At 50.1% G+C, this 24032-nt stretch overlaps 1 protein-coding gene across 8 annotated transcripts in view; it reads right to left on the bottom strand.

Moving 5' to 3' along the window:
• ezh1 (enhancer of zeste 1 polycomb repressive complex 2 subunit) overlaps nt 1-20106 on the bottom strand; it is a 31284-nt gene extending 11178 nt beyond the window's left edge. Inside the window, exons 1-11 of one of the 8 annotated variants that reach the window (XM_069907216.1) lie at nt 19966-20106; nt 15212-15337; nt 14720-14848; nt 13412-13528; nt 12956-13076; nt 8995-9159; nt 7810-7912; nt 5425-5588; nt 4690-4784; nt 3967-4141; nt 3098-3330 (exon numbers count right to left, since the gene is read on the bottom strand). In XM_069907216.1, coding sequence (XP_069763317.1) covers nt 3098-3330; nt 3967-4141; nt 4690-4784; nt 5425-5588; nt 7810-7912; nt 8995-9159; nt 12956-13076; nt 13412-13528; nt 14720-14848; nt 15212-15337; nt 19966-20001 — 1464 coding nt within the window. In that variant the 5' untranslated portion in view covers nt 20002-20106. Of the gene's footprint in view, nt 1-3097; nt 3331-3966; nt 4142-4689; nt 4785-5424; nt 5589-7809; nt 7913-8994; nt 9160-12955; nt 13077-13411; nt 13529-14719; nt 14849-15211; nt 15338-16008; nt 17688-19507; nt 19631-19965 lie in introns of those variants that run through there. The other 7 variants (XM_069907217.1, XM_069907215.1, XM_069907212.1 and 4 more) reach the window with 7 other exon arrangements.
• Nucleotides 20107-24032: the final 3926 nt, after the last annotated feature.

The following is a 24032-nucleotide window of genomic DNA, read 5'->3' as shown; positions in this document are numbered from 1 at the left end:
GGGTGAAGCTACACAAAGCAGCAGGACCAGACAACATACCTGGTCGGGTATGAAGGACTGTGTGGCTCAGCTGACAGAGGTCCTACCTGACATCTACAAATTCTCATTGCAGCAGTCCACTGTCCCCACAGGATTCAAGGCTGCCAGCATTATCCTGGTGCCCAAGGGAGCAATGTTAACTGGTCTAAATGAAAACTGCCCAGTGGCGATCATGGTGCTTTGAGCGACTGGTAATGGAATGCACCAAGTTGCACCTTCCAGTGACAGTGGACCCAATCCAGTTAATCAACATGGCCTGTTTCCGCTCCGTAAATGGTTATATGGTTATATATGATGCTATAGCCTTGACCCTCCACTCTGTTCTGACCCACCTAGAAAACTATGCTTAATATGCCATGCTTTTGTTCATTGATTTCAGCTTGGTGTTCAACGTGATCAATCCTCAGAGGCTGGTAGGTAAACTGTCCTCGCTGGGACTCAACACCCCTCTCTGCAACTGGATCTTGAACTTCTAGACTAAAAGACCATAAGGTTGGTAGCAAAATCTCTGGCCCTATTACGCTGAATACTGGTCCACCTTAGGGCTGAGTGTTCAGCCCGCTACTGTTCCCACTGCATGGCCGGATTCAGTTCTAATAGAATTATCACATTTCTGAAATGATCCAACTGTAGTTGGCCTCATCAGCAACAATGATGGGTTGGTTTACAGAGAGGAGGGGCTCATAAAATGGTGTGAGGATAACCTGAGCTTCAACATGGTCAAGAGAAAGGAGGTGATTGTGGACTTCAGGAGAACCAAGGTCAATCATTCTCCAGCGCAAAGTTCCTTGGTGTGCAGAGAAACAACAACCTATCTTGGACCCACAAATCCTCCTCGTAATTCAGGAAAGCACAGCATTGCCTCCACTTCCTAAGGAAGTTGAAGAGGACAAGGTGACCAGCTCCCACCTTGAAAACTTTTTATGGAACAAAAATTGAGTTTATCCTATCTGGCTGCATCTTTGTGTGGGATGAGAGCTGGAAGTCAAGACAGGGAATTACTGGGGTCGCTCTTTCCTCTAGAATTAAGAAGGAATAAGGAAGGCTTAAAGAAGAGCCTCTCTATCCAACACACAGCATCACTGAACAATTCCCTATTGGGAAGGAGGGACAGGAGAATCAAAATTAGGTATGCCGGGGTGGGTTGTAACTTCTCACAGGCTGTGGGATTGATTGATTATCCTGTAACTGAATATTTATTTTAAAGTATAAATCTGATTATAAATGTTCTGTCCATTGTGCGTGTATGTTTGTGCACTGGGCAAATTATTGGAGAGGATTCTTAAGGACAGGATTTATGACCATTTTGAGAATTTCTGTCTTCTCAGGGATAGTCAGCATGACTTTGTGAGGGGAAGGTTCTGCCTTAGGAGTCTAACTTTAAGTTTTTGAGGAGGTAGCAAAAGAAATTGATGAAGGTAGGGGAGTACATGTGGTGGATATGGATTTTACTAAGGCATTTGACAAGGTCCCCCATGAGAGACTCCTTCAAAAGGTCATGAGTCATGGGATCCATGGACCCTTGGCTGTGTGGATTCAGAATTGGCTTGCCTGTAGAAAGCAGAGAGTAGTAGTGGATGGAAATTAATCTTTTTGGAGGTCAGTGACTAGTGGAGTTCCACGAGGATCTGTCTGAGACCCCCTAATCTAAAGGGATGGGTCAGTAAGTTTCCGGATGATATGAGTCGTGGATCGCATTGAAGGTTGTCGTAGGTTTCAAACGGATATAAGCAGGATGCTGAGCTGGGTGGAAAAGTGACAGATGGAGTTCAATCCAGATGAGTGTGAGTTGATGCATTTTGGAAGGTCAAACTTGAAGGCAGAGAACATTGTTAATAACAGGATACTTAACAGTGTTGAAGAACAGAGGGTCCTTGGGGTCCAAATCCACAGATCGCTCAAGATTGCCACACAAGTAGATGAGATACTTAGGAAGGGCTGGGCTCCATTAGTTGGGGATTGATTTCAGGTGCCAGATGGTAATGTTGCAGGTGCCAGGTGGTAATGTTGCAGCTCTATAAATCTCTGCTGACACCGCACTTAGAATATTGTGTTCATTTCTGGTCACTCCATTACAGGAAGGATGTGGATGCTATGAAGAGGGTGCAGAGGAGATTTACCAGGATGTTGTCTGGAGCGAAGAAGGATGAGAAGTAACTTAATAGAGATCTACAAGATTATGAGATGGTGGTTTACTTCAGGAGAGCCCAGGGGGATAACTCTCCACTGACCATCGATGGCCCCTCCATCGAGGTAGTCAAGCACCAAATTCCTTGGCATGCACCTGGCAGAGAATCTCTCCTAGTCCCCCAACACCAGATTCATTGCCAAGAAGGCCCAACAATGCCTTTACTTCCTGTGGAGGTTGAGGAAAGTTCAGCTTCCTCCCTCCACCCTCACTACATTCTACAGGGGATGCATTGAGAGCATCCTATGTAACTGCATCACTGCCTGGTTCGGGAACTGCACCATCTCAGAACGCAAGTCCCTTAAAGACTACTGAGGGGATTATTGGGATCTCTCTCTCTCTCTCTCTCTCCTCTCTCTGCCATGATGGGCATTTATAATGGCCTTTGTTTGCTGAAAGCAATAAACATCGAGAAGGACTCCACACACCCCTGCTACAATCAGTTCTCCCACATGCCATCCAGGAAAGAGGTACCAAACTGACCAGATTACGAGACAGCTTTCTTCCCCCCCACCCCCACAAAAGCCATGAGGCTTGTGAACTCTGGTGACACAGGGCTAACATATGTAACATGATTTTTAATAAGTGTTATGTTATTTATAAAAATGTTTCTGTTGTAATTTATCCATGCAAATAACCAGATCCACAGTCCGGAGAAACACTATCTCGTCTTCATTGTACACTACAAGTTTTATGGTATGAACAACAAATAAACATGACTTGACTTGACTAAAGGATTTATGAGGTAGGGATGGTTTAATTTTTTTTGGTAAGTATACATGGGTCGGCACAACATCTTGGGCCGAAAGATCTGTACTGTGCTGTGCTGTAATGTTCCCTGTCACCGTGCCCACCTGTCACATCACCTACCTGTTTGCAGCTTTTGCTTTTGATGAGCCTGGCAATGGCACAGAAGTTGTTGAAGTAGGTACCATGGAGCACCCGGAAGAGCGACTCCTCAGCGCAGTTCCAGCCACTCATGCTGTCTAGCTCCCCAGCCGCTCCCTGCCACGGGCTGATCCAATGTTCCCCATCACATGGAGTTAACACAGACCGCATCTTGACTGGGGTCTGGCAGCGGGAACTCCCCTCGGAGAAATCTGCTACCAGGCAGCAAGCTGTCAAAAGCTGTGAGAGGGTCCGACCGGGGTCATGCAAGGTGGGGCGGGTGACAGGAAGGGTTGAGCGAGGATGGGGTGGGTTGAGTGAGGGTGGAGTTAGGTAAAGGTAGGGGTGAGAGGGGAAGGGCGAGGGGCTGTTAGTGGGGGGGAGGTCAATGGATGAGAATTACGGTGGATGGTCTTAGCAGAAATAGTGGTGGGGTCCAGGGGGAAGGTTCAGGAGGGTCTGGGGAGAGGGGGTGGTCTGGTAAGTGTGAACCAGTGAGAGGGTGTCCAATGTGAGGGACTGGCGATGGGATGGTCCGGTGAGGGGAAATCCAGTGAGGTTGGTTCTAGTGAGAGGGCAGTAGAGGCAAGGGGAGGGGGGCAGCGAGAGGAGATCAGGCAAGGGGTGTTCTGGCAAGTGGGGGAGGGGGCAAGGAGGAGAGCAGCAAATGAGGCAGACGATGAGGAGGATGGTGTGGTGAGTAGGGGAGCATGGGGGCGGGATGCAAGGGGGTGGTCCAGCGAGTGGGGAGGACGGGGGCGGGTGGCGAGGAGGGTGGACCAGCGAAGAGGAGCAAGGTGGGGGGGGTGCGACAAGGGAGGGGGTCCCAGGGAGGTGGCCAACAGACCTACCCGAGAAGCTGTGGGAGTTGTCACCGCTACACTCCCGGTCACTGTCGGCCTCCCGGGCATCGGGGTCCACGGCCCTGGAGCCAGGATAGTTCCTCCGCCGCCGGCCTGCGCTGCGCCGGCTACGGGTCCGGCTCTGATTGGCGGAGAGAGAGGCTGAAAATTCCCTGGCTCCGTCCTGCCCAAGAACCAGCAACCAATCAGGTCTTGTCGACTCAGCTTTACCCCAACAACTGAACTGATCCTGAACCCCCGACATCCAGTCCAACCCCTGACCCCATCCAAACTCCACCCTGACCCCTGATCCCATCTCAAACCCCACCCTGATCCATCCCGAACCCCACCCTGACCCCATCCTAAACTCGATCCTGACCCAATCTCAATCCCTACCCAAAACCCCACCCTGACCACATTCCAATCCCCACCCTGACCACCATCCCTATCCCCACTCTGACCCTTGACCCCATCCTGAACACGCAAATCTATATGGACCTGGAAGTGAAGGTGGGAGTGGGATAGGATTTGTGAAGGGTGAAGGTTTAGGGGTCAGGGGATCATGGTGAGGGGTCACGTTGAGGTCATGTCAGGGTGATGGGTCAGGGTGAGGAGTGAGTGGTCAGGGTTTTGGACCAGGTTGAGCTAGGAGTCAAGTTGGGGGATGTCAGGGTGTTGGGTCAGGTTGAGGGGTGAGGGTCAGGGTGAAGGGTTGAGGAGTGTTGTGGTTACCAGCAGGAGGAAGCAGTTGTTGCCACACTGTTCCAGAGCCACCGACAGTTCCCGGTTTTTCCGCTTGTACATGTTGGGCGTCGCATGGAAAGCTGCTGGAGAAATGGATCATGGGGCCAGCAGCAACACGCACACTCATGTACACACATATATACCTGTATATACATGTACATGCACACACACCTGGACATGCATGCAATAAATGGACACCCTGTATATACATACACACATGTATACATATGTATATACATGTACACATATACACACATGTACACGTACATACACACAGATGCACATACATGAACACATGCACAGACATGTTCATGCCCCTCACTCTCCCTCCTCTTCCCATCTTTCACTATCTCATTCTCTTTCTCACCCCATCCTTCCCCCTTACTCCTCTCTCCTCTTTTTCATCTTCCTCCCCTCTCTCACACTTCCAACCCCCTCACCCCATCTCACCATCCCCCTCCCCTCACCCTTCTTTCCTTCCCCATCTTTCCCCCCTACCCTCTCTTCTCTCCCCTCATTCCCCACTCTCTCTCTCCCTCTCTCTCATTACCCCCTCTCCCCCTCACTCTCTCACCTCCCTGACCCCACCCCCCCATCACTCTGACCTCTCTCCATGCTATCTGGTGAAGAAGCTGCTTCTACCAGTTCCCAGGGACATGTACGTTTCCTGAGGCCCCTTCTCGTCACCTCCCAAGCGTGACACCTGTAATCTCTGGCACTCACGGTGCAAGAAACAGTCGTACTTGAAGCAGCGCCTGCAGAAGAGGGTGTGAAAGGAATGGAGAGACTGCGGCCGTGGCACTGACTTGGCATTGGGGCCGTCGATGTTGGGGGTGCACTCAGGAGGGAGTGTTGATCCGTCACACCGTTCCGTCAGCTCCCAGTACCTGTGACACAAGCCAGCAAGTCTGCAGCAAGTTGAGACCCCGGCACTGACAGCGCAGGCTGACCACGCAGACCCACAACACGAACCTCATGGTGCGGACCCACAACGCAAACCTTATGGCATGGACCCACAGCAAAAACCTCACGGTTCACATGCACAACAAGGTGCAGACCCACAACACGAACCTCATGGCGTGGACCCCATCCCGCCCACAGGACCCCATGGCGCAGATCCCACAACATAAACTCCATCCCAGAGCATAGATTCCACATGCAACCCTCTCAACACTCAGCGCGGACCCTACCCTACGTACAGAGCCCATGGAATGTAGGCAAGTATGTAATTGAGGCAGAGGGGTTTTGAAACATGACTGGCAGATTAAGTTAATTGTACAAGGGGAAAATTAATATCCGTGGGAGAATGGGGCTCGTCCAGGACAACGGCTGGGGGATCTGTACATGGAGCTGGAGTTCCCAAATGAATAATTTTCATCAGTGGTTCCAAAGGAAACTGACTTTGTCGATGAATTTTCACTGAAGGGGGAAGGTGAAGGTCTGGTGCAGGCATCTATAAATAATGAGGAGATCCTCGACGTCTGAAAGGTGGCTAAGTCACCAAGGCCAGACAGGATCTCCCAGGCTGCTGTGGGAGGTGAGGGAAGAGACTGTTGGAGTTTTAACTGCAGTTTGAATCCTCACTGACCACCTGAGGTTCCTGGTAAATCATGAAAATCAAGACATTGTGGTTGAAGTAAAAACACAAAAGTGCTGGAGAAACTCAGCAGGTCAAACAGTGACTTTTATGTTGCAAAGGTTAAAATACAGGGTACCCCCCATGAGTCCCAGATATGGCCTGTGTGTATGTGGGCTTTGAGGAGCAATCCATGCTACACAGTGACACAGGCAAGATTCCCCCCCCCACCATCTCTACCTCTAGCATATCAACGACGACATCGGGGCGGCCTCATCCACCCGCAATGAGCTTGTCAACTTCATCTACTTGGCGGCCAACTTCCAGCTGATCTCAAACTCACCATCTCTGATAACACTCTCCCCTTCCTGGATCTCTCTGTCTCCTTATCGGGAGACAAGCTTTCCACCGACATAATACTATAAACCTTCCATCTCCCACAACCACCTGGACTGCACTTCCTCACACCCTGTCCCCTGCAAGGATTCTATCCCCTTCTCTCAATCTCTCTGTCTCCGTCACATTTACTCCCAAGATGAGGTCTTCCTGTCCAGATCTTCAGAAATATCTGCCTTCTTCCACAAACGTGGCTTCCCCTCCACCACTATCAGCTCAGCCCTCACCTGCATTGGAGGAACAACACTTTATTTTCCGTCTGGGCACCCTCCAGCCAGATGGGACCTCACTGCTTTCTGCTAAACTTAATCACCTTTTCTTTCCCCTCCCTCTATCCAGTGTTTCCAATTCTCCCTTCCCTTCCCCCTTACCCACCCACCCATCCTTCCTCCCCCTCATCACTGCTGTCCCCTCCCTCCTCTCTCCACCTATTATCTGCATTTGCCACTCCCTCCCCCCCACCCTTTTGATCGGATGCCTGCCAGCATTTTCTCATCCTTTGATGAAGGGCTCAAACCTGAAACCTCAGTTATGTATGGGATTGTCCCACGTCCCAGTGGTGAGTCCTGCCCCAATACCTCCCATGTCCCAGCGATGAGTGCCAACCCTGACATGTCTCACAGCCTGGAAGACACTACCCCATTGTCTGGCCCATTTAAAACCCTGAGCAGCTGTAGGGCAGGAGTTCCCAGACAGACCTAGTGACACAATAGCAACAGTTTTCTGGAAGTTAAGATGGAGCTGAGGGAGGCTTCCTGTGAGGTTCTGGTCAGGATCAGTCTCCTGTGACTGCACTCCCAACCTCACTTTCTCATTGTCTCATTATACCTTTGCTACATAAAGGACACTGTTTGACCTCCTGAGCTTTTCCAGCATTGTATGTTTTTACCTGAGGTTCCCGATGATTACAGGTTAGCTAACGTGGTCAAGGGTAGCAAGGAAAAGCTTGCCAATTACAGACCTGTGAGCTGCACGTCATTGGTGGGCAAATTTCCAGAAACGATTTCTGAAGGTGATTAATGATCATTTGGAAAGGCCAGGTCTAATTAGGGACAGTCAGCATGGCTTTGTCAAAGACGGGGAGAGGGCAAGAGAGAGAAGGGGTAAAGGATGAGAGAGGGAGAGATGGGACTCACTTTTGTCTCAGCTCCTTTGATGACCCCCTGTCGGGGAACATAAGTGCGATCGCTTTGAAGATCTTGTCAGGTGGGAGACGACGGCTTGTTCGATCTGTGGGTCCTGTAAAATAACTCAAAGCTGAGAAACTGCATCTTGGTCGCATCCTGTTCACCATCCCGTTCTTGGTCCCATCTCATTCCTTTCACCATCCCATTCCCACACCTTTCCCAGTCCCAACCCATTCCTGGTCCTATCCCATTCCCGGACCCATCTAATTCCAATCCTATCCTATTTCCTGATCCCAAGCTGTTCTCGTTCCACATCCCAGTCCCCATCCTGGTCCCAGATTATTCCCCATCCTGGGCAACCCTCTGCCCCTATCCATTTGAACCCTCAACTGAGCCATTGACTGCCTCATTGCCCCACTTGCTATACTATTACCTTTTGCCATATCATTTGTCCCCTCTCACTGCCTCCCTCTCCTCACTCCCCCCACCCTCCCTCTCTCTACTCCTGACCACTTCTGAGTTATCTGGCTGTGTTGAGGGTGGAGAGACTTCATGGTTTACTGGCAGGTTCCCCTGGCCAGTGTTGGCAGTTCAATGCCTGTGACTGGTGCTTAACGAGATGTGGTGGAGTTGAGGCAGTGGTGGTGCATGAAAAGCTCCCACAATGAGACAATGTGTGAGAGTGAGGCTGGGAGTGCAGTCACAGGAGACTGATCCTGACCAGAACCTCACAGGAAGCCTCCTCAGCTCCATCTTATCTTCCAGAAAATTGTTGCTACTGTGTCACTAGGTCTGTTTGGGAACTCCTGCCCCACAGCTGCTCAGGGTTTTAAATGGGCCAGACAATGGGCTGTGATACATGTCGGGGTTGGCACTCACCGCTGGGACATGGGAGGTATTGGGGCAGGACTCACCGCTGGGAAGAGGAATGTATCGGGGCTGGAACTCACCACTGGTCGTGGGACAATCAGGACCAGGATTTACCACTGGGTCATGGGCTGTATTGGGGGTTGGTACTCACTACTGGGTTGTGGGACTTACCAGGGCCAGGACTCACTGCTGGGATTTAGGACATTTCGGGGCCAGGACTCACTGCTGGGACATATCGGGGCCAGGACTCATTGCTGGCATGCATCGTGGTCAGGACTCACCGCTGGAATGTGGGTAGTTGGACATGTCAGGACTGGGACTCACCGCTGTCAGTACTTTCTCTGCCAGCCTGCAGCTCCTCTCGCTCACGCTTCAGGTTGTGCTTCCCGGAGCTGCGTACGGCCGCCTGTACCCCCACCTCACCATCCAGTTCCTGGCTCAGAGCTCGCACCAGTGCAGTGAAGATCTCATCGTTGAGAAAACCACACTCTGGAAAAGACGCAGGTTTGAATCCCACAGACAACACCCGCAGCACCCTTTTCTCCTGGGACAACAATACCAGAGGACATGGTGAGGAGGCGAATGTTTAGGGGAGATAGCAGAGGTAAGTTTATTGACTCAGAGAGTGATGAGTGAATGCATTGCCAGGGGTGGTGATGGAAGCTGTTACAATAGGGGGATTTAAAGGGCTCTTAGACACAAGAAAAATAGGTTATGGACGTGAGGGAGAGAAGGGTAAAATAGTTTACATAGGTCAGTTCAACATTGTGGGCTGAATGGCCTGTATTGTGTTGGTAAGTTCTGTTCCATGTTCTAACATCTTTCACTGATCATGAGCTCAGGAACAGTACTGGGTGTAATGTACTGAGTTGCACAGAGTTGATTCTTGGACAGAAAGGGATTTGGAGTACCTGGGTTGTGCTTTGATGCCAGGGTCTGTGAGGAGTTGTTGCCTGGGTTTTCACTGCTGCTTGTTGTCAAATGGAGACAATAACCAGCCGATTAGACCATACCACTTTGGAGAAAAATTAGGCCCATCAATGCTGCTCCCCACCATCCTGTGGTTGTGGTTTAGGGGCCAATGCTCTATGTGCCCTTTCTATTTCCATTTCTTGCTGTAGTTCTGGACATCCTAGGGTCTTAGGGATCCACTCTTTTATAAACTCCCTCATATTCTTGCCTTCTTCATCTTCCTTAAGGCCCACTATCTTTATGTTATTTCTTCTGTTATAATTTTCCATTATATCTATTTTTTGAGCTAGTAGTTCTTGTGTCTCTTTAGTTTTTTTATTAGATTCCTCCAATTTCTTTTTTAAGTTTTCTACCTCCATTTCTGATGCTATTGCCCGTTCTTCCATCTTGTCCATTTTTTCCCCCATTTCTGTTAAGGTCATATCTATTTTATTCACTTTCTCTTCTGTGTTGTTTATTCTTCTTCTTAAATCATTGAATTCCTGTGTTTGCCATTCTTTAAATGACTCCATGTATCCTCTAACAAGAGCAAGTATATCCTTTACCTTGCCTTTTCCTTTATCTATTTCACTGTATTCTTCCTCTTCTTCTTCCTCTGGGTTGGCCATCTGTTGTTTCTTTGTTGCCCTTTCCTTCTCTTCTTTCTTGTTTTCATTGTTTTCTGTGGTCTCTTCTTGCTGCAGGTGTTCTGCAGCTGTCGTTGCCGGCTGTGGAGATCGACTCCCCAGCTGGTCCCCCCTCCCGTCGGTGTGTTTTTTTTCATGCGCATCGCGCATGCGCGAGGAGTCGCGCATGCGCGGTTGCGCACTTTTACTCGGCTCTGTGAGCCATTGATGTAGTTCTTTTTCTACCGACCTGAGGTAGTGGGCTCCTCTCTCCACAGCGGGCCTCTTCGGACAGGTAAGGCCTTCACCTTTTTCCTCCGTTGTCTTCTCTTCCTCTCTTCTTACCGTTGATTTTGATTTTTCTTCTTTTGTCTCCATCTTCTTTCCACCTTTATACTCACTTTTCTTTAACTTGTATTTCTGTGCCTTTGTATTTTCTCTTGTTTTTCCCGACTTTTCTGGAGAGGGCTGGAGTTCACCGTCCGGCCACTACTCCATCACGTGACTCCTCTCGCTCCCCACCATCCTGGATGAGAAGAAATATCTTCACCCAGTGCTTGGTGAATTGTTGGACCGCTTTCACCCAGAAACCAGACAGGGCTCGGTTACTTGGATTGAAGACAGAGATCAGGTGTTAACACAGGAAAGTGGTAAAAAATCAGGTCTGATTTGACTGAAGGGCAGAGCCCACCCAACGTGAACTTCCTGCCATTTCCTCCAGTCTCCTTCCTACTCCCTTCCCAGTCTGGTTGGGTATGGAAGATGACCTGCGTTTGGTCTCAGCTTCTCCTTCCTGTCTGATCTTCCTCACTCCCCTCACTCCAATCATCTGTCTCAGTCTAAAGAGTTACAACATGGCTACAGGCCTTTCACCCTCCGAGTTCAGGGTGACCATGATCTATAACCTGGTTGAATCCCCCACATTCCCAACTCACCCAGATTTCACTGTTTGACTCACACATTACAGTCCCTTCTAGTCTGTGCCTAACCATTATTCTACTGAGTACTACTGACCTACACCTAGTCCATAGCCATCCATATTCCTAACAGCCTGTCTAAATTTTTCTTAAATGTGAAAATTGAGCCTGCATTCACCGCTTCAGCTGGCAGCTCGTTCTACACCCCCACCACTCTCTGTGTGAACAAGTTCCCTCGAATGTCCCCCTAAACTTTTCCCTTTCACCCTTAACCCATGAGATTTGTAACTCACCTACCCTCAGTGGAAAAACCTGACTCGCATTGACTCTGGCCATATTCCTCATAATTTTATGTTCCTCAATCAAATCTCCCCTCATTCTTCTATGCTCCAGGGAATAAAGTCCTAACCTGTTTAACCTTTCCCTGTAAATCCCGCCAATATCCTAGCATATCTTCTCTGCACTATTTATCTTATTGAAATCTTTCCTGTAGTCAGGTGACCAAAACTGCACACAATACTCCAAATTTGGCCTCATCAATGCCTTACACAACTTTACTATAAAAATTCCAACTCCTGTACTCAATTTATGAATATGCCAAAAGCTCTCTTTACAACCCTATCCACCTGTAATGCCACTTTCAGGGAATTATGCATCTGTATTCCCAGATCCCTGTTCAACCACATTTCCCAGTGCCCTACTGGGTATGTCTTACCCTGGTTTGTCCTTCCAAACTGTTACATCTCACACTTGGTTGCATTAAATTCCATCTGCCATTTTTCAGCCCATTTTTCCAGCTGGTCCAGATCCCTCTGCAAGCTTTGAAAGCCTCCTTGCTTGCCTCAATGTCTCCTATCTTAATGTCATCTGCAAACTTGATGATCCAATTTACCACCTTATCATCCAGATCATTGATATAGATGACAAACAACAATGGTCCCAGCATTGATCTTTGAAGCTCACCACTAGTCACAGGCCTCCCTGGGTAGGGGCCAATTTACCCACTGATCAGCATGTCTTTTGAATGTGGGAGGAAACTGGAACACTCAGGATAAACCCACGGAGTCACAAGGAGAATGTGCAAACTCTACACAGACAATGCTGGACCTGAGAGTCAGGGGCTTGACGTGCTGTCAATCTGTTCAACAACTCTACCTCCAGCATTATCTGAGCGGATGATTCCAATGGTTCAAAGCCCTCGGAAACGAGTTCCTCCTCTAAGGCTTCAACAGTCAAGCCCTTGCCTGGAACCTTTTAGCATTGGTCATCTCATGGGGAGGTAGGGAGGAGTGTCACTGGGACCATCCAGCTAGCAGTGGGAATCAGGGAATTGGAATGTAGACTGCCGGGAATATGAGCTCTGGGGATAGGGCAGTAGAGTGCAGAAGCTATGTGGGAAACAGAAGCATTAGATCTCGGAATGGGAGCTGCAGGAACTGGGAGTCAGCAGATGCTTGGATCTGATACAATGCACAGTGCTGGAGGAACTCAGCAGGTCACACCACACCCATTGCTCAGGCCTGAAACATCGGCACCCTGCTTTCCAGGGATCCTCTATGACCTGCTGAGCTCCTCCAGCATGTTTCTGCAGGAATGGGCAGTGTTCAGTGGGCATTTGGGTTTCCGAGGTAAGGGACTGGGATCAGGTGAGGAATGGGATCTGGGAGTTAGGAAACATACACTGGCATGGCTCAGTGACTGCCAGCTGGTACCAGTAAGAATCCCTAGCCACAGCATTTCACCAGAGTCCCATCCACTCCTCCCATTATATGGGTCAGGCCTCAGACCCACCTCTGTCTCCATGCACTTTCCCATCATAGTTATTGATCAGCTCCTCGATGAAAGCTCCATCTTGCTCCAACACCTCATCTCCCATGTAAGGGATGTTGTGTAGAACCGTCTCATCTTCCACCTGAACAAGGAGCAGAGTTAGACAGAGGGATCACAGCTCATACACAATGCCCACATGCAGACCATCTACATACCATTTCCAGTCCCCTCACAGTGCCTACACACACCGTCCACGTACCATGTCCAGTTCCTTTCAGTGCCATTCACATACCATGTCCAGCTCACACACATCCATATCCACACAGTGCCAACACACAGGCTGCCTACGTACCACGTCCAGCTTACACACAGACCGTCCACATACTGTGTTCACCCCCCTCACGGACTCCACACACAGACCATCCATGTACCATGTCCAGCTCACACACGGTCCCCATACACAGACTATCCACGTACCATGAAGTTCTGCTGCAGTGGAGCCCATGAATACATGACTGGGCCCATGGCCACTGGGCTCAAGATCTTCTGGACCACAGTCTGACTCTTGGACAGGAGTGAACTCTCCACTACACACTATGTGAAAGAGTGGACAGAGGGAAGATGTGAGGAAGCAGGCAGGGAATGACCATCCACTGTACCCCCTCCCCAGGTGGGCACTAGGCTGCAGCCACTCATGTCTGACTGCTTCACTGCAGGAGTTGTGGAACATCCATGCATGTCTGTCTGTGGGTACATGTCTCTGGCTCCACATACAGCACAGGAACAGGCCCTTTGGCCCATCACAACCATGCTGACCATAATGCCTACAGACACTTCTCCTCTCCCTCCACTGGCCCATATACTTCAACTCCTTTAGGTCCTTGTCCAATGCCTTGTGCATCATGTCCAGAAGCTGGTTTCACATACCCACCATCCTGTCTGTGTCCACACCTGAAGCCTGTACCCTTGATGTGTCCAACCAGAATTGGACCTCCCCAAATGCATTCCTTCACACTTGCCACTGTTCTGCCCAACTTTCCAGCTGATCTCCTAGACGTCTCCTGCTCTGCCTTCACCCTGTTTCTTCCTCAACATACTCAAGACTTGTGAGAAGTGATCTCGCTTGGACAAAGCTGACTCCTTCTGATCAGCCCCTGCTTTCCCAGTGAACCGACAACCAGTTCCTTCAAATCTTCTCCAACAACTTCGCTGTCTCTCGTATAAGGTTCCCAGTCGGTAGTTTCATGACTTATCTCTCCAACCCTTTACATACCTGTGAGGGTGTTGGGCACTATCTGGGAGAATGAGTGTATCAGGAAGTACCTGTGAATGTATCAGAGAGTATCTGGATGTGTGTCAGGGAGTACCTGTGTGTGTGTGTGTGAGTGAGTGAGTGAGTGTGTGAGTGAGTGAGTGAGTGAGTGAGTGAGTGAGTGAGTGAGTGAGTGAGTGAGTGAGTGTGTGTGTGTGTGATGGAATACCTATGAATGTGTCAGAGAGTATCTGGGAGTGTGTCAGGGAGTACCTGTGAATGTATCAGAGAGTATCTGGGAGTGTCAGGGAGTACCTGTGAATGAGTGTGTGTGTGTGTGTGTGTGTGAGGGAATACCTGTGAATGTGTCAGAGAGTATCTGGGAGTGTCAGGGAGTACCTGTGAGTATGTGTGTGTCAGGCAATACCTGTGAATGTGTCAAGGAGTACCTGTGAGTGTGTGTGTGTCAGGAAGTACTTGTGAGTGTGAGTGCCCCTCACCCCTGGTCCCTACCCCACCAGGCACCCACTGACCTTGCGGTTCACCGTTCCCACCACTGCCAACGTGGTTCTGGTCACCGGCTGCACCCGCAATTTCTTCCAGTCCTCATTCAGGATTTGCGTCCAGCTCCTGATCTTGCTGCGGTTCGACGTGAACAACTCCTTCACAGCAACCGACGGCGGGTTAGAACTTGTGCCTCGACCATCGAAGACACCGAGGGAGCGTCACCGTCATACGCAACGGGCAGTGGCTCCGTGTTCCATCTATAGAGAGCACACAGACCACGGCGGGGACGGGGCGGGGGCACAACGGAGACAGAGACGCGATGGGACAAGGAGGATGAGATGGGTAAATGAGGGGCGGCGGAGGGGGTTGGGGGGGGGGGCAGAGCCGCTGATTCTGTGACGGACAGAGAGAGGGGCGATCACATGGGGGAGGTGGAGGGGGGATTCACACGGTGGGTAGTGGGGGGAGGGGGAAGCGACGACGTGGGACTGACAACTCGCCCACCCACCCTCCGTTACCTTCACCTCCCCCGCTCTCCGGAAGCGCCTGAGCTGTCGCAGGTGCATGTACTTGGACCTGACCCACTTCCTCCAGTCCGTCGGCAGGACAGTCAGTGCTTTACTCTGGCACACTTCACCATCCATCTTCACACCCAAGTACCGAGCAGTCAGCATGAGGACAGAGAGTGCAGCGTTCAGTCCCTTGTGGCCCCAAGCCCCGCGCTCACCCCTCGGACCCAGCCCCACACACCCTTGCCCCTGGCAGAAAGACCAAATCCAGGGCGTTGGATCTGAACCAGAGGCCTGAGCTCAGGGTGATAGATGGGAAGCAACATTAATGAGTTATATTTACAACCTGTGAAGTGCGAGGGGAAACGTTCTGTCAGACACATTTAAACGATGCAGGAAGAGGGAGGCCACATTTAAGCAGATTACATTCTGAATTAGACCAGTCACCATTCACTCAGAGGAGGAGCTGCCCCCGTTTCAGGGAACCCAGCAAGGTGTGCAGGGTTGAGGAATTGGAGTGCCTCTCCTCGGGGCAGTGAACCAACCAACAGCAGGTTTGATGGTGGACTTGACCTTAAAGTTGACGAAGAGCAAAGCCGCTCAGCTCTTCCAACTTCTCTGCAATTCAGATCACGTATTGATCAACCTCCCCTCCCCAAGACTCGCCCTTGAAATATGAGTAAAACGCGAAAGTCTGGAAGACATCGTGGCTGTGGAAGTGAGTCCGGGTGAGTACATGGTCGTAGAGCTTGAGAGCTGCAGGGATGGCGGGGCGGGGGGGAGCCGTGAGCCTTGAATATACTCACAGCGAGGAGCCGGGGCCCCTCCATGGGGAGAGAATTCCACCCCGGGGCATGAAACAACGACCTTTCCTTGAGACTGCGCCCAGTTTCCAGACTCAACATCCTGGCGAGAGTCCATCCCGGTCTGACCCCCTATCCTTTCCCAGTCCCCTTCCTTCTGTCTCTCCATTCCATCTCCTTTCCCCACAGACATGAATTCTACCTCGTCCCTTATCACATCCAATTAATACCTTTTGTTGGTCTGGATTCCTCCCCCATTGTTTGAATTCTGAGACTTTCTGAGATTTTCCTGCTTATTCCTTGAAGCCTGACATGCTGGCAATAAATATATCTTTGTCTCCTTTAGATGGTGAAAATGCCAGCTGAGTTCCTCCAGCATTTGGTGTGTTTTTTTCTACCATCACACAGCGTCTGGAGACTTTTGTGTTCCATTCCCTTCTTTTCTGCATGATTCGTCGCCCATTCGTCTTCTTATCACACTAATCACTTCAAGGAAAACTTTTTTTTTGCATACAGGCTCTTTCAGTCCACGTGACACCCAATTAACCTATAACCCCTGTACGTTTTGAAGGATGAGAGGAAACCCACGCAGACACGGGGAGATCGTACAGCACAGGATTCGAACCGCTGGCGCTGAATCAGCGTGGCACAAACCACCACACTAATCTTTGGGCGAAGCCCCAATTTCCCAATATCCACACATGCTGGCCGAAGACCTTGGTGAAGCCTCCCGGGCATGGATGGAGCCGCTCGCTCACCATGCTGGCCAGCAGACTCCCGTTCCGGGACAGGAGAGCCCACCATCACCGAGGGTCTCGCAACCACTCTTCTCCATTACCAGTTGCTGTTAAATAATGCAAATCATAAACGCCTCTACCCTATTGCTCTCTGCCCCCAGAGCTCCGACCTCTCTTTATCCCTTGCCACAGTTTCATCGGCAAACATGGAAAACTCCTGCTGGGTTCCAGGGGTCAGGTGAGAGTGATCGACATCAAGGCAGAGTTTGGCCCCAGCAAACCCGGTTATTGAGGAAACATTCTGACCGCAGGTCAATCCCTTCCCAAACCAACGCCATCAATCCCCGCTGTTATATAGTCAGGATAATATGAGCTATTTTCTAACCATGTAAGAATACACTGTAGTGCACTACTGTGGGGTGTATGTTATGTCTCTTGAGTTACTTGGGAGGCTTCTGAAATAACGTAGAGATTCAAATAACAGAAGAGACTTTACTTACTGATACCTTCCACCATCTTAGGAAACTGTTCACACTCACATATACAAATACAAAGTCCCGCAGTGGTGCACTACAGTTAGTAGAGTGAGAAGGGTGTATTCTTACATGGTTACAAAATAGTACACATTAGCCCGACTATATAACACTCGTGATCTCAAAATGACCCCTACCTGACCTCCCAGTGATCAGGGTGAGAACTGGGTGCAAGAAGCCCAGCCATCATCCTGGGGCAGCTGGTGACCACCACGACCAGCAGAGAGGGAACCCCACCACCACGGGGCTGCAAATCATGGAACAACCCTGATGTCAGGATCGGTGACTGACTCGGTGTTGCTAGGAAGGTTGCTCCAGGAAATGGTTTGAATTCATCCCTGCACCAAACTGCTCCTCCCAACCGGAAAACAACCTGATGACGATTCTCAGCTCCACCTAAACTGTTCCCTGTCCTGGACTGCCGACTGCTTCTTGGAATGTCCGCCCCCCCCCCCCACCCTGACCGTCCAGTGGCCAAGCTCTCCCCAACACCTCCACCTGGGCTGTCTGCTTCACCCTTATAGGCTTCAAATGATCTTGCTGATTTCATCCCTCTCAGTCACATCCACTCACCAGGCGATGCATAATGAGAGGTGAGGGGAAGGGGCAAAGCTTGTAGGTCAGCAAGGAGGAAGACAACTGGAAGGGATTCAGGTGTGAGGGGAGAGGAGCTGAGGGTTTGGAGGGGAAGGGGTGTTTTTTTTTAAATTTAGACATACAGCACAGTAACAGGTAACAGGCCCTTTCAGTTCACCAGCCTGTGCTTCCCGATTAATTCTTTCTTCTTTGGCTTGGCTTCGCGGACGAAGATTTATGGAGGGGGTAAATGTCCACATCAGCTGCAGGCTCGTTTGTGGATGACAAGTCCGATGCGGGACAGGCAGACACGGTTGCAGCGGTTGCAGGGGAAAATTGGTGGGTTGGGGTTGGGTGTTGGGTTTTTCCTCCTTTGCCTTTTGTCAGTGAGGTGGGCTCTGCGGTCTTCTTCAAAGGAGGTTGCTGCCCGCCAAACTGTGAGGCGCCAAGATGCACGGTTTGAGGCGAGATCAGCCCACTGGCGGTGGTCAATGTGGCAGGCACCAAGAGATTTCTTTAGGCAGTCCTTGTACCTTTTCTTTGGTGCACCTCTGTCACGGTGGCCAGTGGAGAGCTCGCCATATAACACGATCTTGGGAAGGCGATGGTCCTCCATTCTGGAGACGTGACCCACCCAGCGCAGCTGGATCTTCAGCAGCGTGGACTCGATGCTGTCGATCTCTGCCATCTCGATTAATAGTAATTAGTAATTACACTTGGAAATAGTAATTACACTTGGAAGAAACCCACGCAGACACGGAGAGAAGATGCAAACTCCTTACGGAAAGCGTGGGATTCGAACTCCCATCCCGATCGCTAGAATCACACAGCACAGAACTCGCCCATGCTAACTAACTAACGCAGCTTTCTAGGCTAGTACCACTTTCCTGCATTAGTCCATCACCCCTTAGATCTGTCCAAATGTCTTGGAATATCTCCTTCCCCTCGGATAGGAGCTGTGACCTTGGCTGTGACAACCACAAAGGGCGGCACAGTAAGCGTTGCTGTTAACGCTGTAACAGCGCCAGCGACGCGAGTTCGAATCCTGCGCTGTCTGTAAGGAGTTTGTACGTCCTGCTTGGGTTTCCTCCAAGTCCTCCGGTTTCCTCCCACCCTTCAAAACGTTGTAGGTTACTTGGATGTAATTGGATGGAAGGGGCTGTTACCGAAAACCTTGGAGTGAGGTCTCTGAGGTTTCCTTGCCTCCTTCCTCTGACTGCTGGTCCCCTACTCCTTCTCTGGAAATGTGTGTTATCCACAGAACCAATCTATGGGATGCACGACACATTGAGCTAGGACTCTCGCTTCAAGCGCAGAGATCAAGCTGGCTGATGTGGTCATCTATTCCCATGTGCTCACGCTCTCCTCCCGCCTCTCTCTCTCTCCTTCCCTCCTTCTCCCCTACCTCTATCATACTCCCCTTTTCTCTCCCGTCTCCCTTTTTTTCCTTTCCTCTCCTTCCGTTTCACTCCTCTCTCCCTCCCTCTTCACCCCTCGTTCTCCCCTCACTGCCCTCCTGCGTCGCTCTCACGCTCCATTCTCCCCGCACTGCCCCCCATCCCCCACCAACTTCACAACCCTACTGTCCTCCGCTCGTTCCTTCCTTTTCCACCTCCCCATCCCTCCTTCCTTCCTTTTCCAGGGGTTCAACCTTACCTTCTCCCACGGTCACTGTTTTCCGGCAGGGTCTACGCAGCCGCTGCTCCCACCGCCCGCCGCGCAACGACTGACGCAGCCCGTAGCACTGCGGTTCCGCACCCTAATCCGCAGCACTGAGGCTCCGCATCCCCGTCCGCGGCACTGAGGCTCCGCACCCCCCCCCCCCCCCCCCCCCCAGCTCCATACTCCCGCCCGCGACACTAAGGCTCCGCATCCGCCACCCCCGCAGCTCCGAATCCCCCGCCCCGTGACTCCGTACCCCTCACGAGGGGTCAGCAGCCCTGTTGCCCCCAACTCCCCACATAATTGCCGCCCCCGCCACGAAGCGCGATCTCCAGCCTGTGCTCTGCCCGCCCGCTTCATGTTGGCCGCTCTCTGGTATGCAGCGACGCATCCATCCCGACACCCGAGCCCTCAGCTGCCTGCAGACCCACATTCCCCAGCTAACAACTCACCATCATTATTCCGCAGTCTTCCACTCTTGCACCCATCAGCTTACAGTCCTGTTGCACGCCAGGCCCTTCAGCTCACTACCTGACTGTTCATCTCCCCCGTCCTCCTCCACACACACACACACACACACACACACAACGCAGCGGCACAACGTTCTGTTTCTCAGCCTCCTCCCTCCAGGGAAAACAGTCCCATTTTTCCAGCCTCTCCCTCGACCTGGTAACATCCTGGTGGAACTTTCCTGCACCTTTTCCATCTGACAGCTGGGAGTCCAATGAGGTTTCACCAGCATCTGGGTCTCTCAGTTCTACAATTCTCAGTAGCTTTACCTTTACCCCCCTCCTGCAATTTCATTGCAGCAACTCTTTTTATAACACCTCCCTCACCACCAGTTGAGTCCCCAAACAGTCCTTTCAAGTGAAGCAACATTTGTGTATCAGCAGGAGTTACAGTATTTCCTGCATTTGGTGCTCGCTTTGTGGCCTTCTCTACATTGGAGAGGCCGGACGCAGGCTGGGAAATGACTTTGCTGGGCACCTTCGGTCTGCCCGCATCAGTGGCAGGGATCTCCCAGTGGCCAAACCCTTCCTTTCTGTGCCCCACTCCCATGCTCACATGTCTGTCCATAGCCTCATGTACTGTCCCACCAAGAGCACTCGTAAATTGGAGGGACAACTCTTAATTTTCCATCTGGGCCCTCTCCAGCCAGACAGCGTTAATATCAGTTTCTGCTAGTTTCCACATTTCTCCCATCTTCTTTCCTCCAGCTGTCCACCCCCTTCCCTCTCCATTAAGAGAGCCTTCCCTACACCACTGCAACTCCCCTGGCAAGTTAACCTTTTGAGAATCCTGCACTAGGACCCCCATTCATTTGGAACCTCACTTTCTGAATTCTCTCCCCATTTAGAAAATAGACTACACCTTTATTCCATCTACCAAAGTGCATGACCACAAACTTCCCTGTGCTGTGTTCTACTTATTTGCCCATTCTCCCAACCTGTCCAAGTTCCTCTGCAGACCCCTTACTTCCTCAACACTAACCACCTCCCCTTCCACCTACCTTGGTATCATCTGCAAGCTTGGCCACAAAGTCATCAATTCTGTCATCTAAATAATTTACATATGGCATGAAAACTAGCAGACCCAACACCAACCCCTGTGGAAAACCACTAGTCACCGGAGCAAGCTAGAAAAGGCTCCCTTTATTTCCACCTTCTACCAAGCAGCCAATTTTCCATCCATGCTAGTAGCTTTCCCATTATACCATGGGTGCCTATTTAATTAACAGCCTCATGTGCTCCCACTGCAGTCGTTTCATCTTCCAAAAATCCAACATCCACTGACTCTCCTTTGACTATTCTGCTTGTTACTTCCTCAAAGAATCCAACAGATTTGTCAGGCAAGATCTCCCATGAAGGAAACCATGCTGACCAGCCTATTTGGGGCTTTCAAGTACCCTGAAACCTCATCCTTAATAATAGTCTAGAACCTTGCCAACCACTGAAGTCAGGCTATAATGTTCTGTCTCCCTTCTTAAAGAGTAGAGTTACATTTGCAATTTTCCAGAACTCTAGAACCATTCCCAGCTCTAGTGAATCCTGAAAGATCACTACGAATGCATTCACAATCTTTTCGGCCATCTCTTTGGAACCCTAGGTTGTAGTCCATCCGGTCCAGGAGATGTATCCACCTTCAGCTGCCAAAGCACCTTCCCCTTAGCAATAATGACTGCACTCACCTCCCCTTGACTCGCTTGAATTTCTGCTGTCACAGTAAAAATGGTTGCAAAATACCTATTCAGTTCATCCGCCATTTCTTTGTTCCCATTACCACTTGTCCAGCATTATTTTCCTGTCATCCGATGTCTACTCACGCCTCTCTTTTACTCTTTTCCTTAATGATTGTATTTGACCCCTCCACTCCCTCTGGCAGCAAGTTCTAGATATCAACCACCTTCTGTGTAAATAAAATTTGCTCTTGGATCTCTTTAAAACTCCTTTCTCTTGCTTTAAACCTATACTCCATCTTTGATAGCTTTACCATAGAAAAATGATTTTAATGATAGAGTCTTTCATAATGTGGTATATTTTTATCAGGACACCCTCACCCTCAGACAAAGACAACTCAATCTCTTATAAAACCATAGAGCACACATGTCAAACTCTGGCCTGCGGGCCAAATTTGGCCCGCGATATAATTATATTTGGCCCGTAAGATCATATTAAATATATATTAGAGTTGGCCTGCTGGCCGCCGCGCCAGTATAGCGCATGCACACTGAAGGTGAAAATGAAGATGCCGGAGGTGTGGAGGGATCTCAGAGTCCCGAATCCCAGGGATCGGAGCACTGCACTCAGCCCGCCCGGCTCCCGGACACACAGACGCAGCTGGAGTTGGGGACCATCCTTGCTGGGTCTGCGCTTCAGCGGCGACGCCAGACCGAACGTCTCATTGGCGATGCCTTCCCCCTCGCTCTGTGCGCGGCGGACCCCGCCTCCCGCTCCTTTTGTTGGAGACGAGCCCGGCGCCGTGAGATCGCAGTTTAATCCCTCTCCAACCATGGGAGGGGGGTGGGAGCAACGCACTCTTCTTAGCCAATTCCTCCACTGCCCCAGACGCCGGCGTTTCAACGGGGGGTTCGGGTGCCTTCGTCAGGCGACCGACTTGTTGGTCCAAGACAAGGGGAGAGCATATAAACTCCACACAGACAGCACCTGAACTCGGGTGAACGTGGAGCTCCAACCCCACATTCCACATCAGGACTGTGTGTAAGACTGGGAGCAGTGAGACGGAAGCTTATTTTGTTCCTGTGATTTAAGCCTTTCTTGGGGTGGGGGGGGGGTCCTTCTCTGACCACTTGCCTAACAATTAACCTAATCAGATGTGGAGTGACCACAATACAACAGTTCTCAACCTTTTTCTTTCCACTCGCGTCCCTGTGCCATTGGTGCTCTGTGATTAGTAAGGGATTGCTTAAGGTGGTCTGTGGGTGGGAAGTAAAAGTTTGAAGACCACTGCTTTAATCATCCCTCATTGACTCGTCATGTGCATGGTTTCAGAACGCGAAAGGAAATATGACAATGACAATGAAAGAGTTTATCCAAAACTATTATTAAACATTTCTTTTAATAAGAAAAAGTTTAACATTACATATGTTGAAAGAAGAGAAAACATGCAGATGTTGTTGAAAATTTTCAATAAATATTTAGTTCGGCCCTCGACTTTGTCCAAGTTTTTAATTTTGGCCCTCCGTGAATTTGAGTTTGACACCCCTGCCACAGAGCATTACATCACAGAAACAGGCCCTTTGGCCCTTCTAGTCTGTGCTGAACTATTATTCTGCCTAGTCCCACTGACCTGCACCCAGTCCATCGCCCTCCATATCCCTCCCATCCATGGACCTGTCCAAATTCTTTTTAAATGTTAAAACTAAGCCCGCATTCACCACTTCAGCTGGCAGCTCATTCCACACTCCCACCACTGTCTGTAAAGCAGTTCCCCTAATGTTCTCCTTAAACTTTTCTCCTTTAATCCTTAACCCATGTCCTCTGGTTTGTATCTCAGTGGAAAAAAAGCCTGCTGGCATTTACTCTATCTATAACCCTCATAATTTTGTATACCTCTTTCAAATCTCCCTGTAACTCAAGACCCAGCAACATCCTAGTAAATCTCTGCACTCTTTCAATCTGAATGATACCTTTCCAGTAGTTAGGTGACCAAAATTGTACACAAACTGCTCCCCATTACTAAAGTCCTCCAATCCAGGCTACATCCTGGTGAATCTCCTCTGCCCTCTCTCCAGTGCAACCACATCCCTCCTGTATTGTGGTAACCAGAGCTGCACAAAGTGCGGCCTAACAGGTGTTTTGTAAAGTCGCAACATAGCATCCAATATTCTATACCCCAACTACAGATGCAACCTGCCCTAAGTATTCTTTACTCCCAAATCAATCTGTGTTTCCACATTCGAGTAACTATGGTTTTGAACCCCTACATCTCCCTATTCATCAACATTTCTTAGTGCCTTCCATTTAATTTACATCTTTACACCCTAAAATGGATCATCTCA

The sequence above is a fragment of the Narcine bancroftii genome, chromosome 12, assembly GCF_036971445.1.
Source record: "Narcine bancroftii isolate sNarBan1 chromosome 12, sNarBan1.hap1, whole genome shotgun sequence".
NCBI lineage: Eukaryota > Metazoa > Chordata > Chondrichthyes > Torpediniformes > Narcinidae > Narcine > Narcine bancroftii.
The sequence above is the reverse complement of the archived record's forward strand: the minus strand, read 5'-3'. Positions and strand labels throughout refer to the sequence as shown.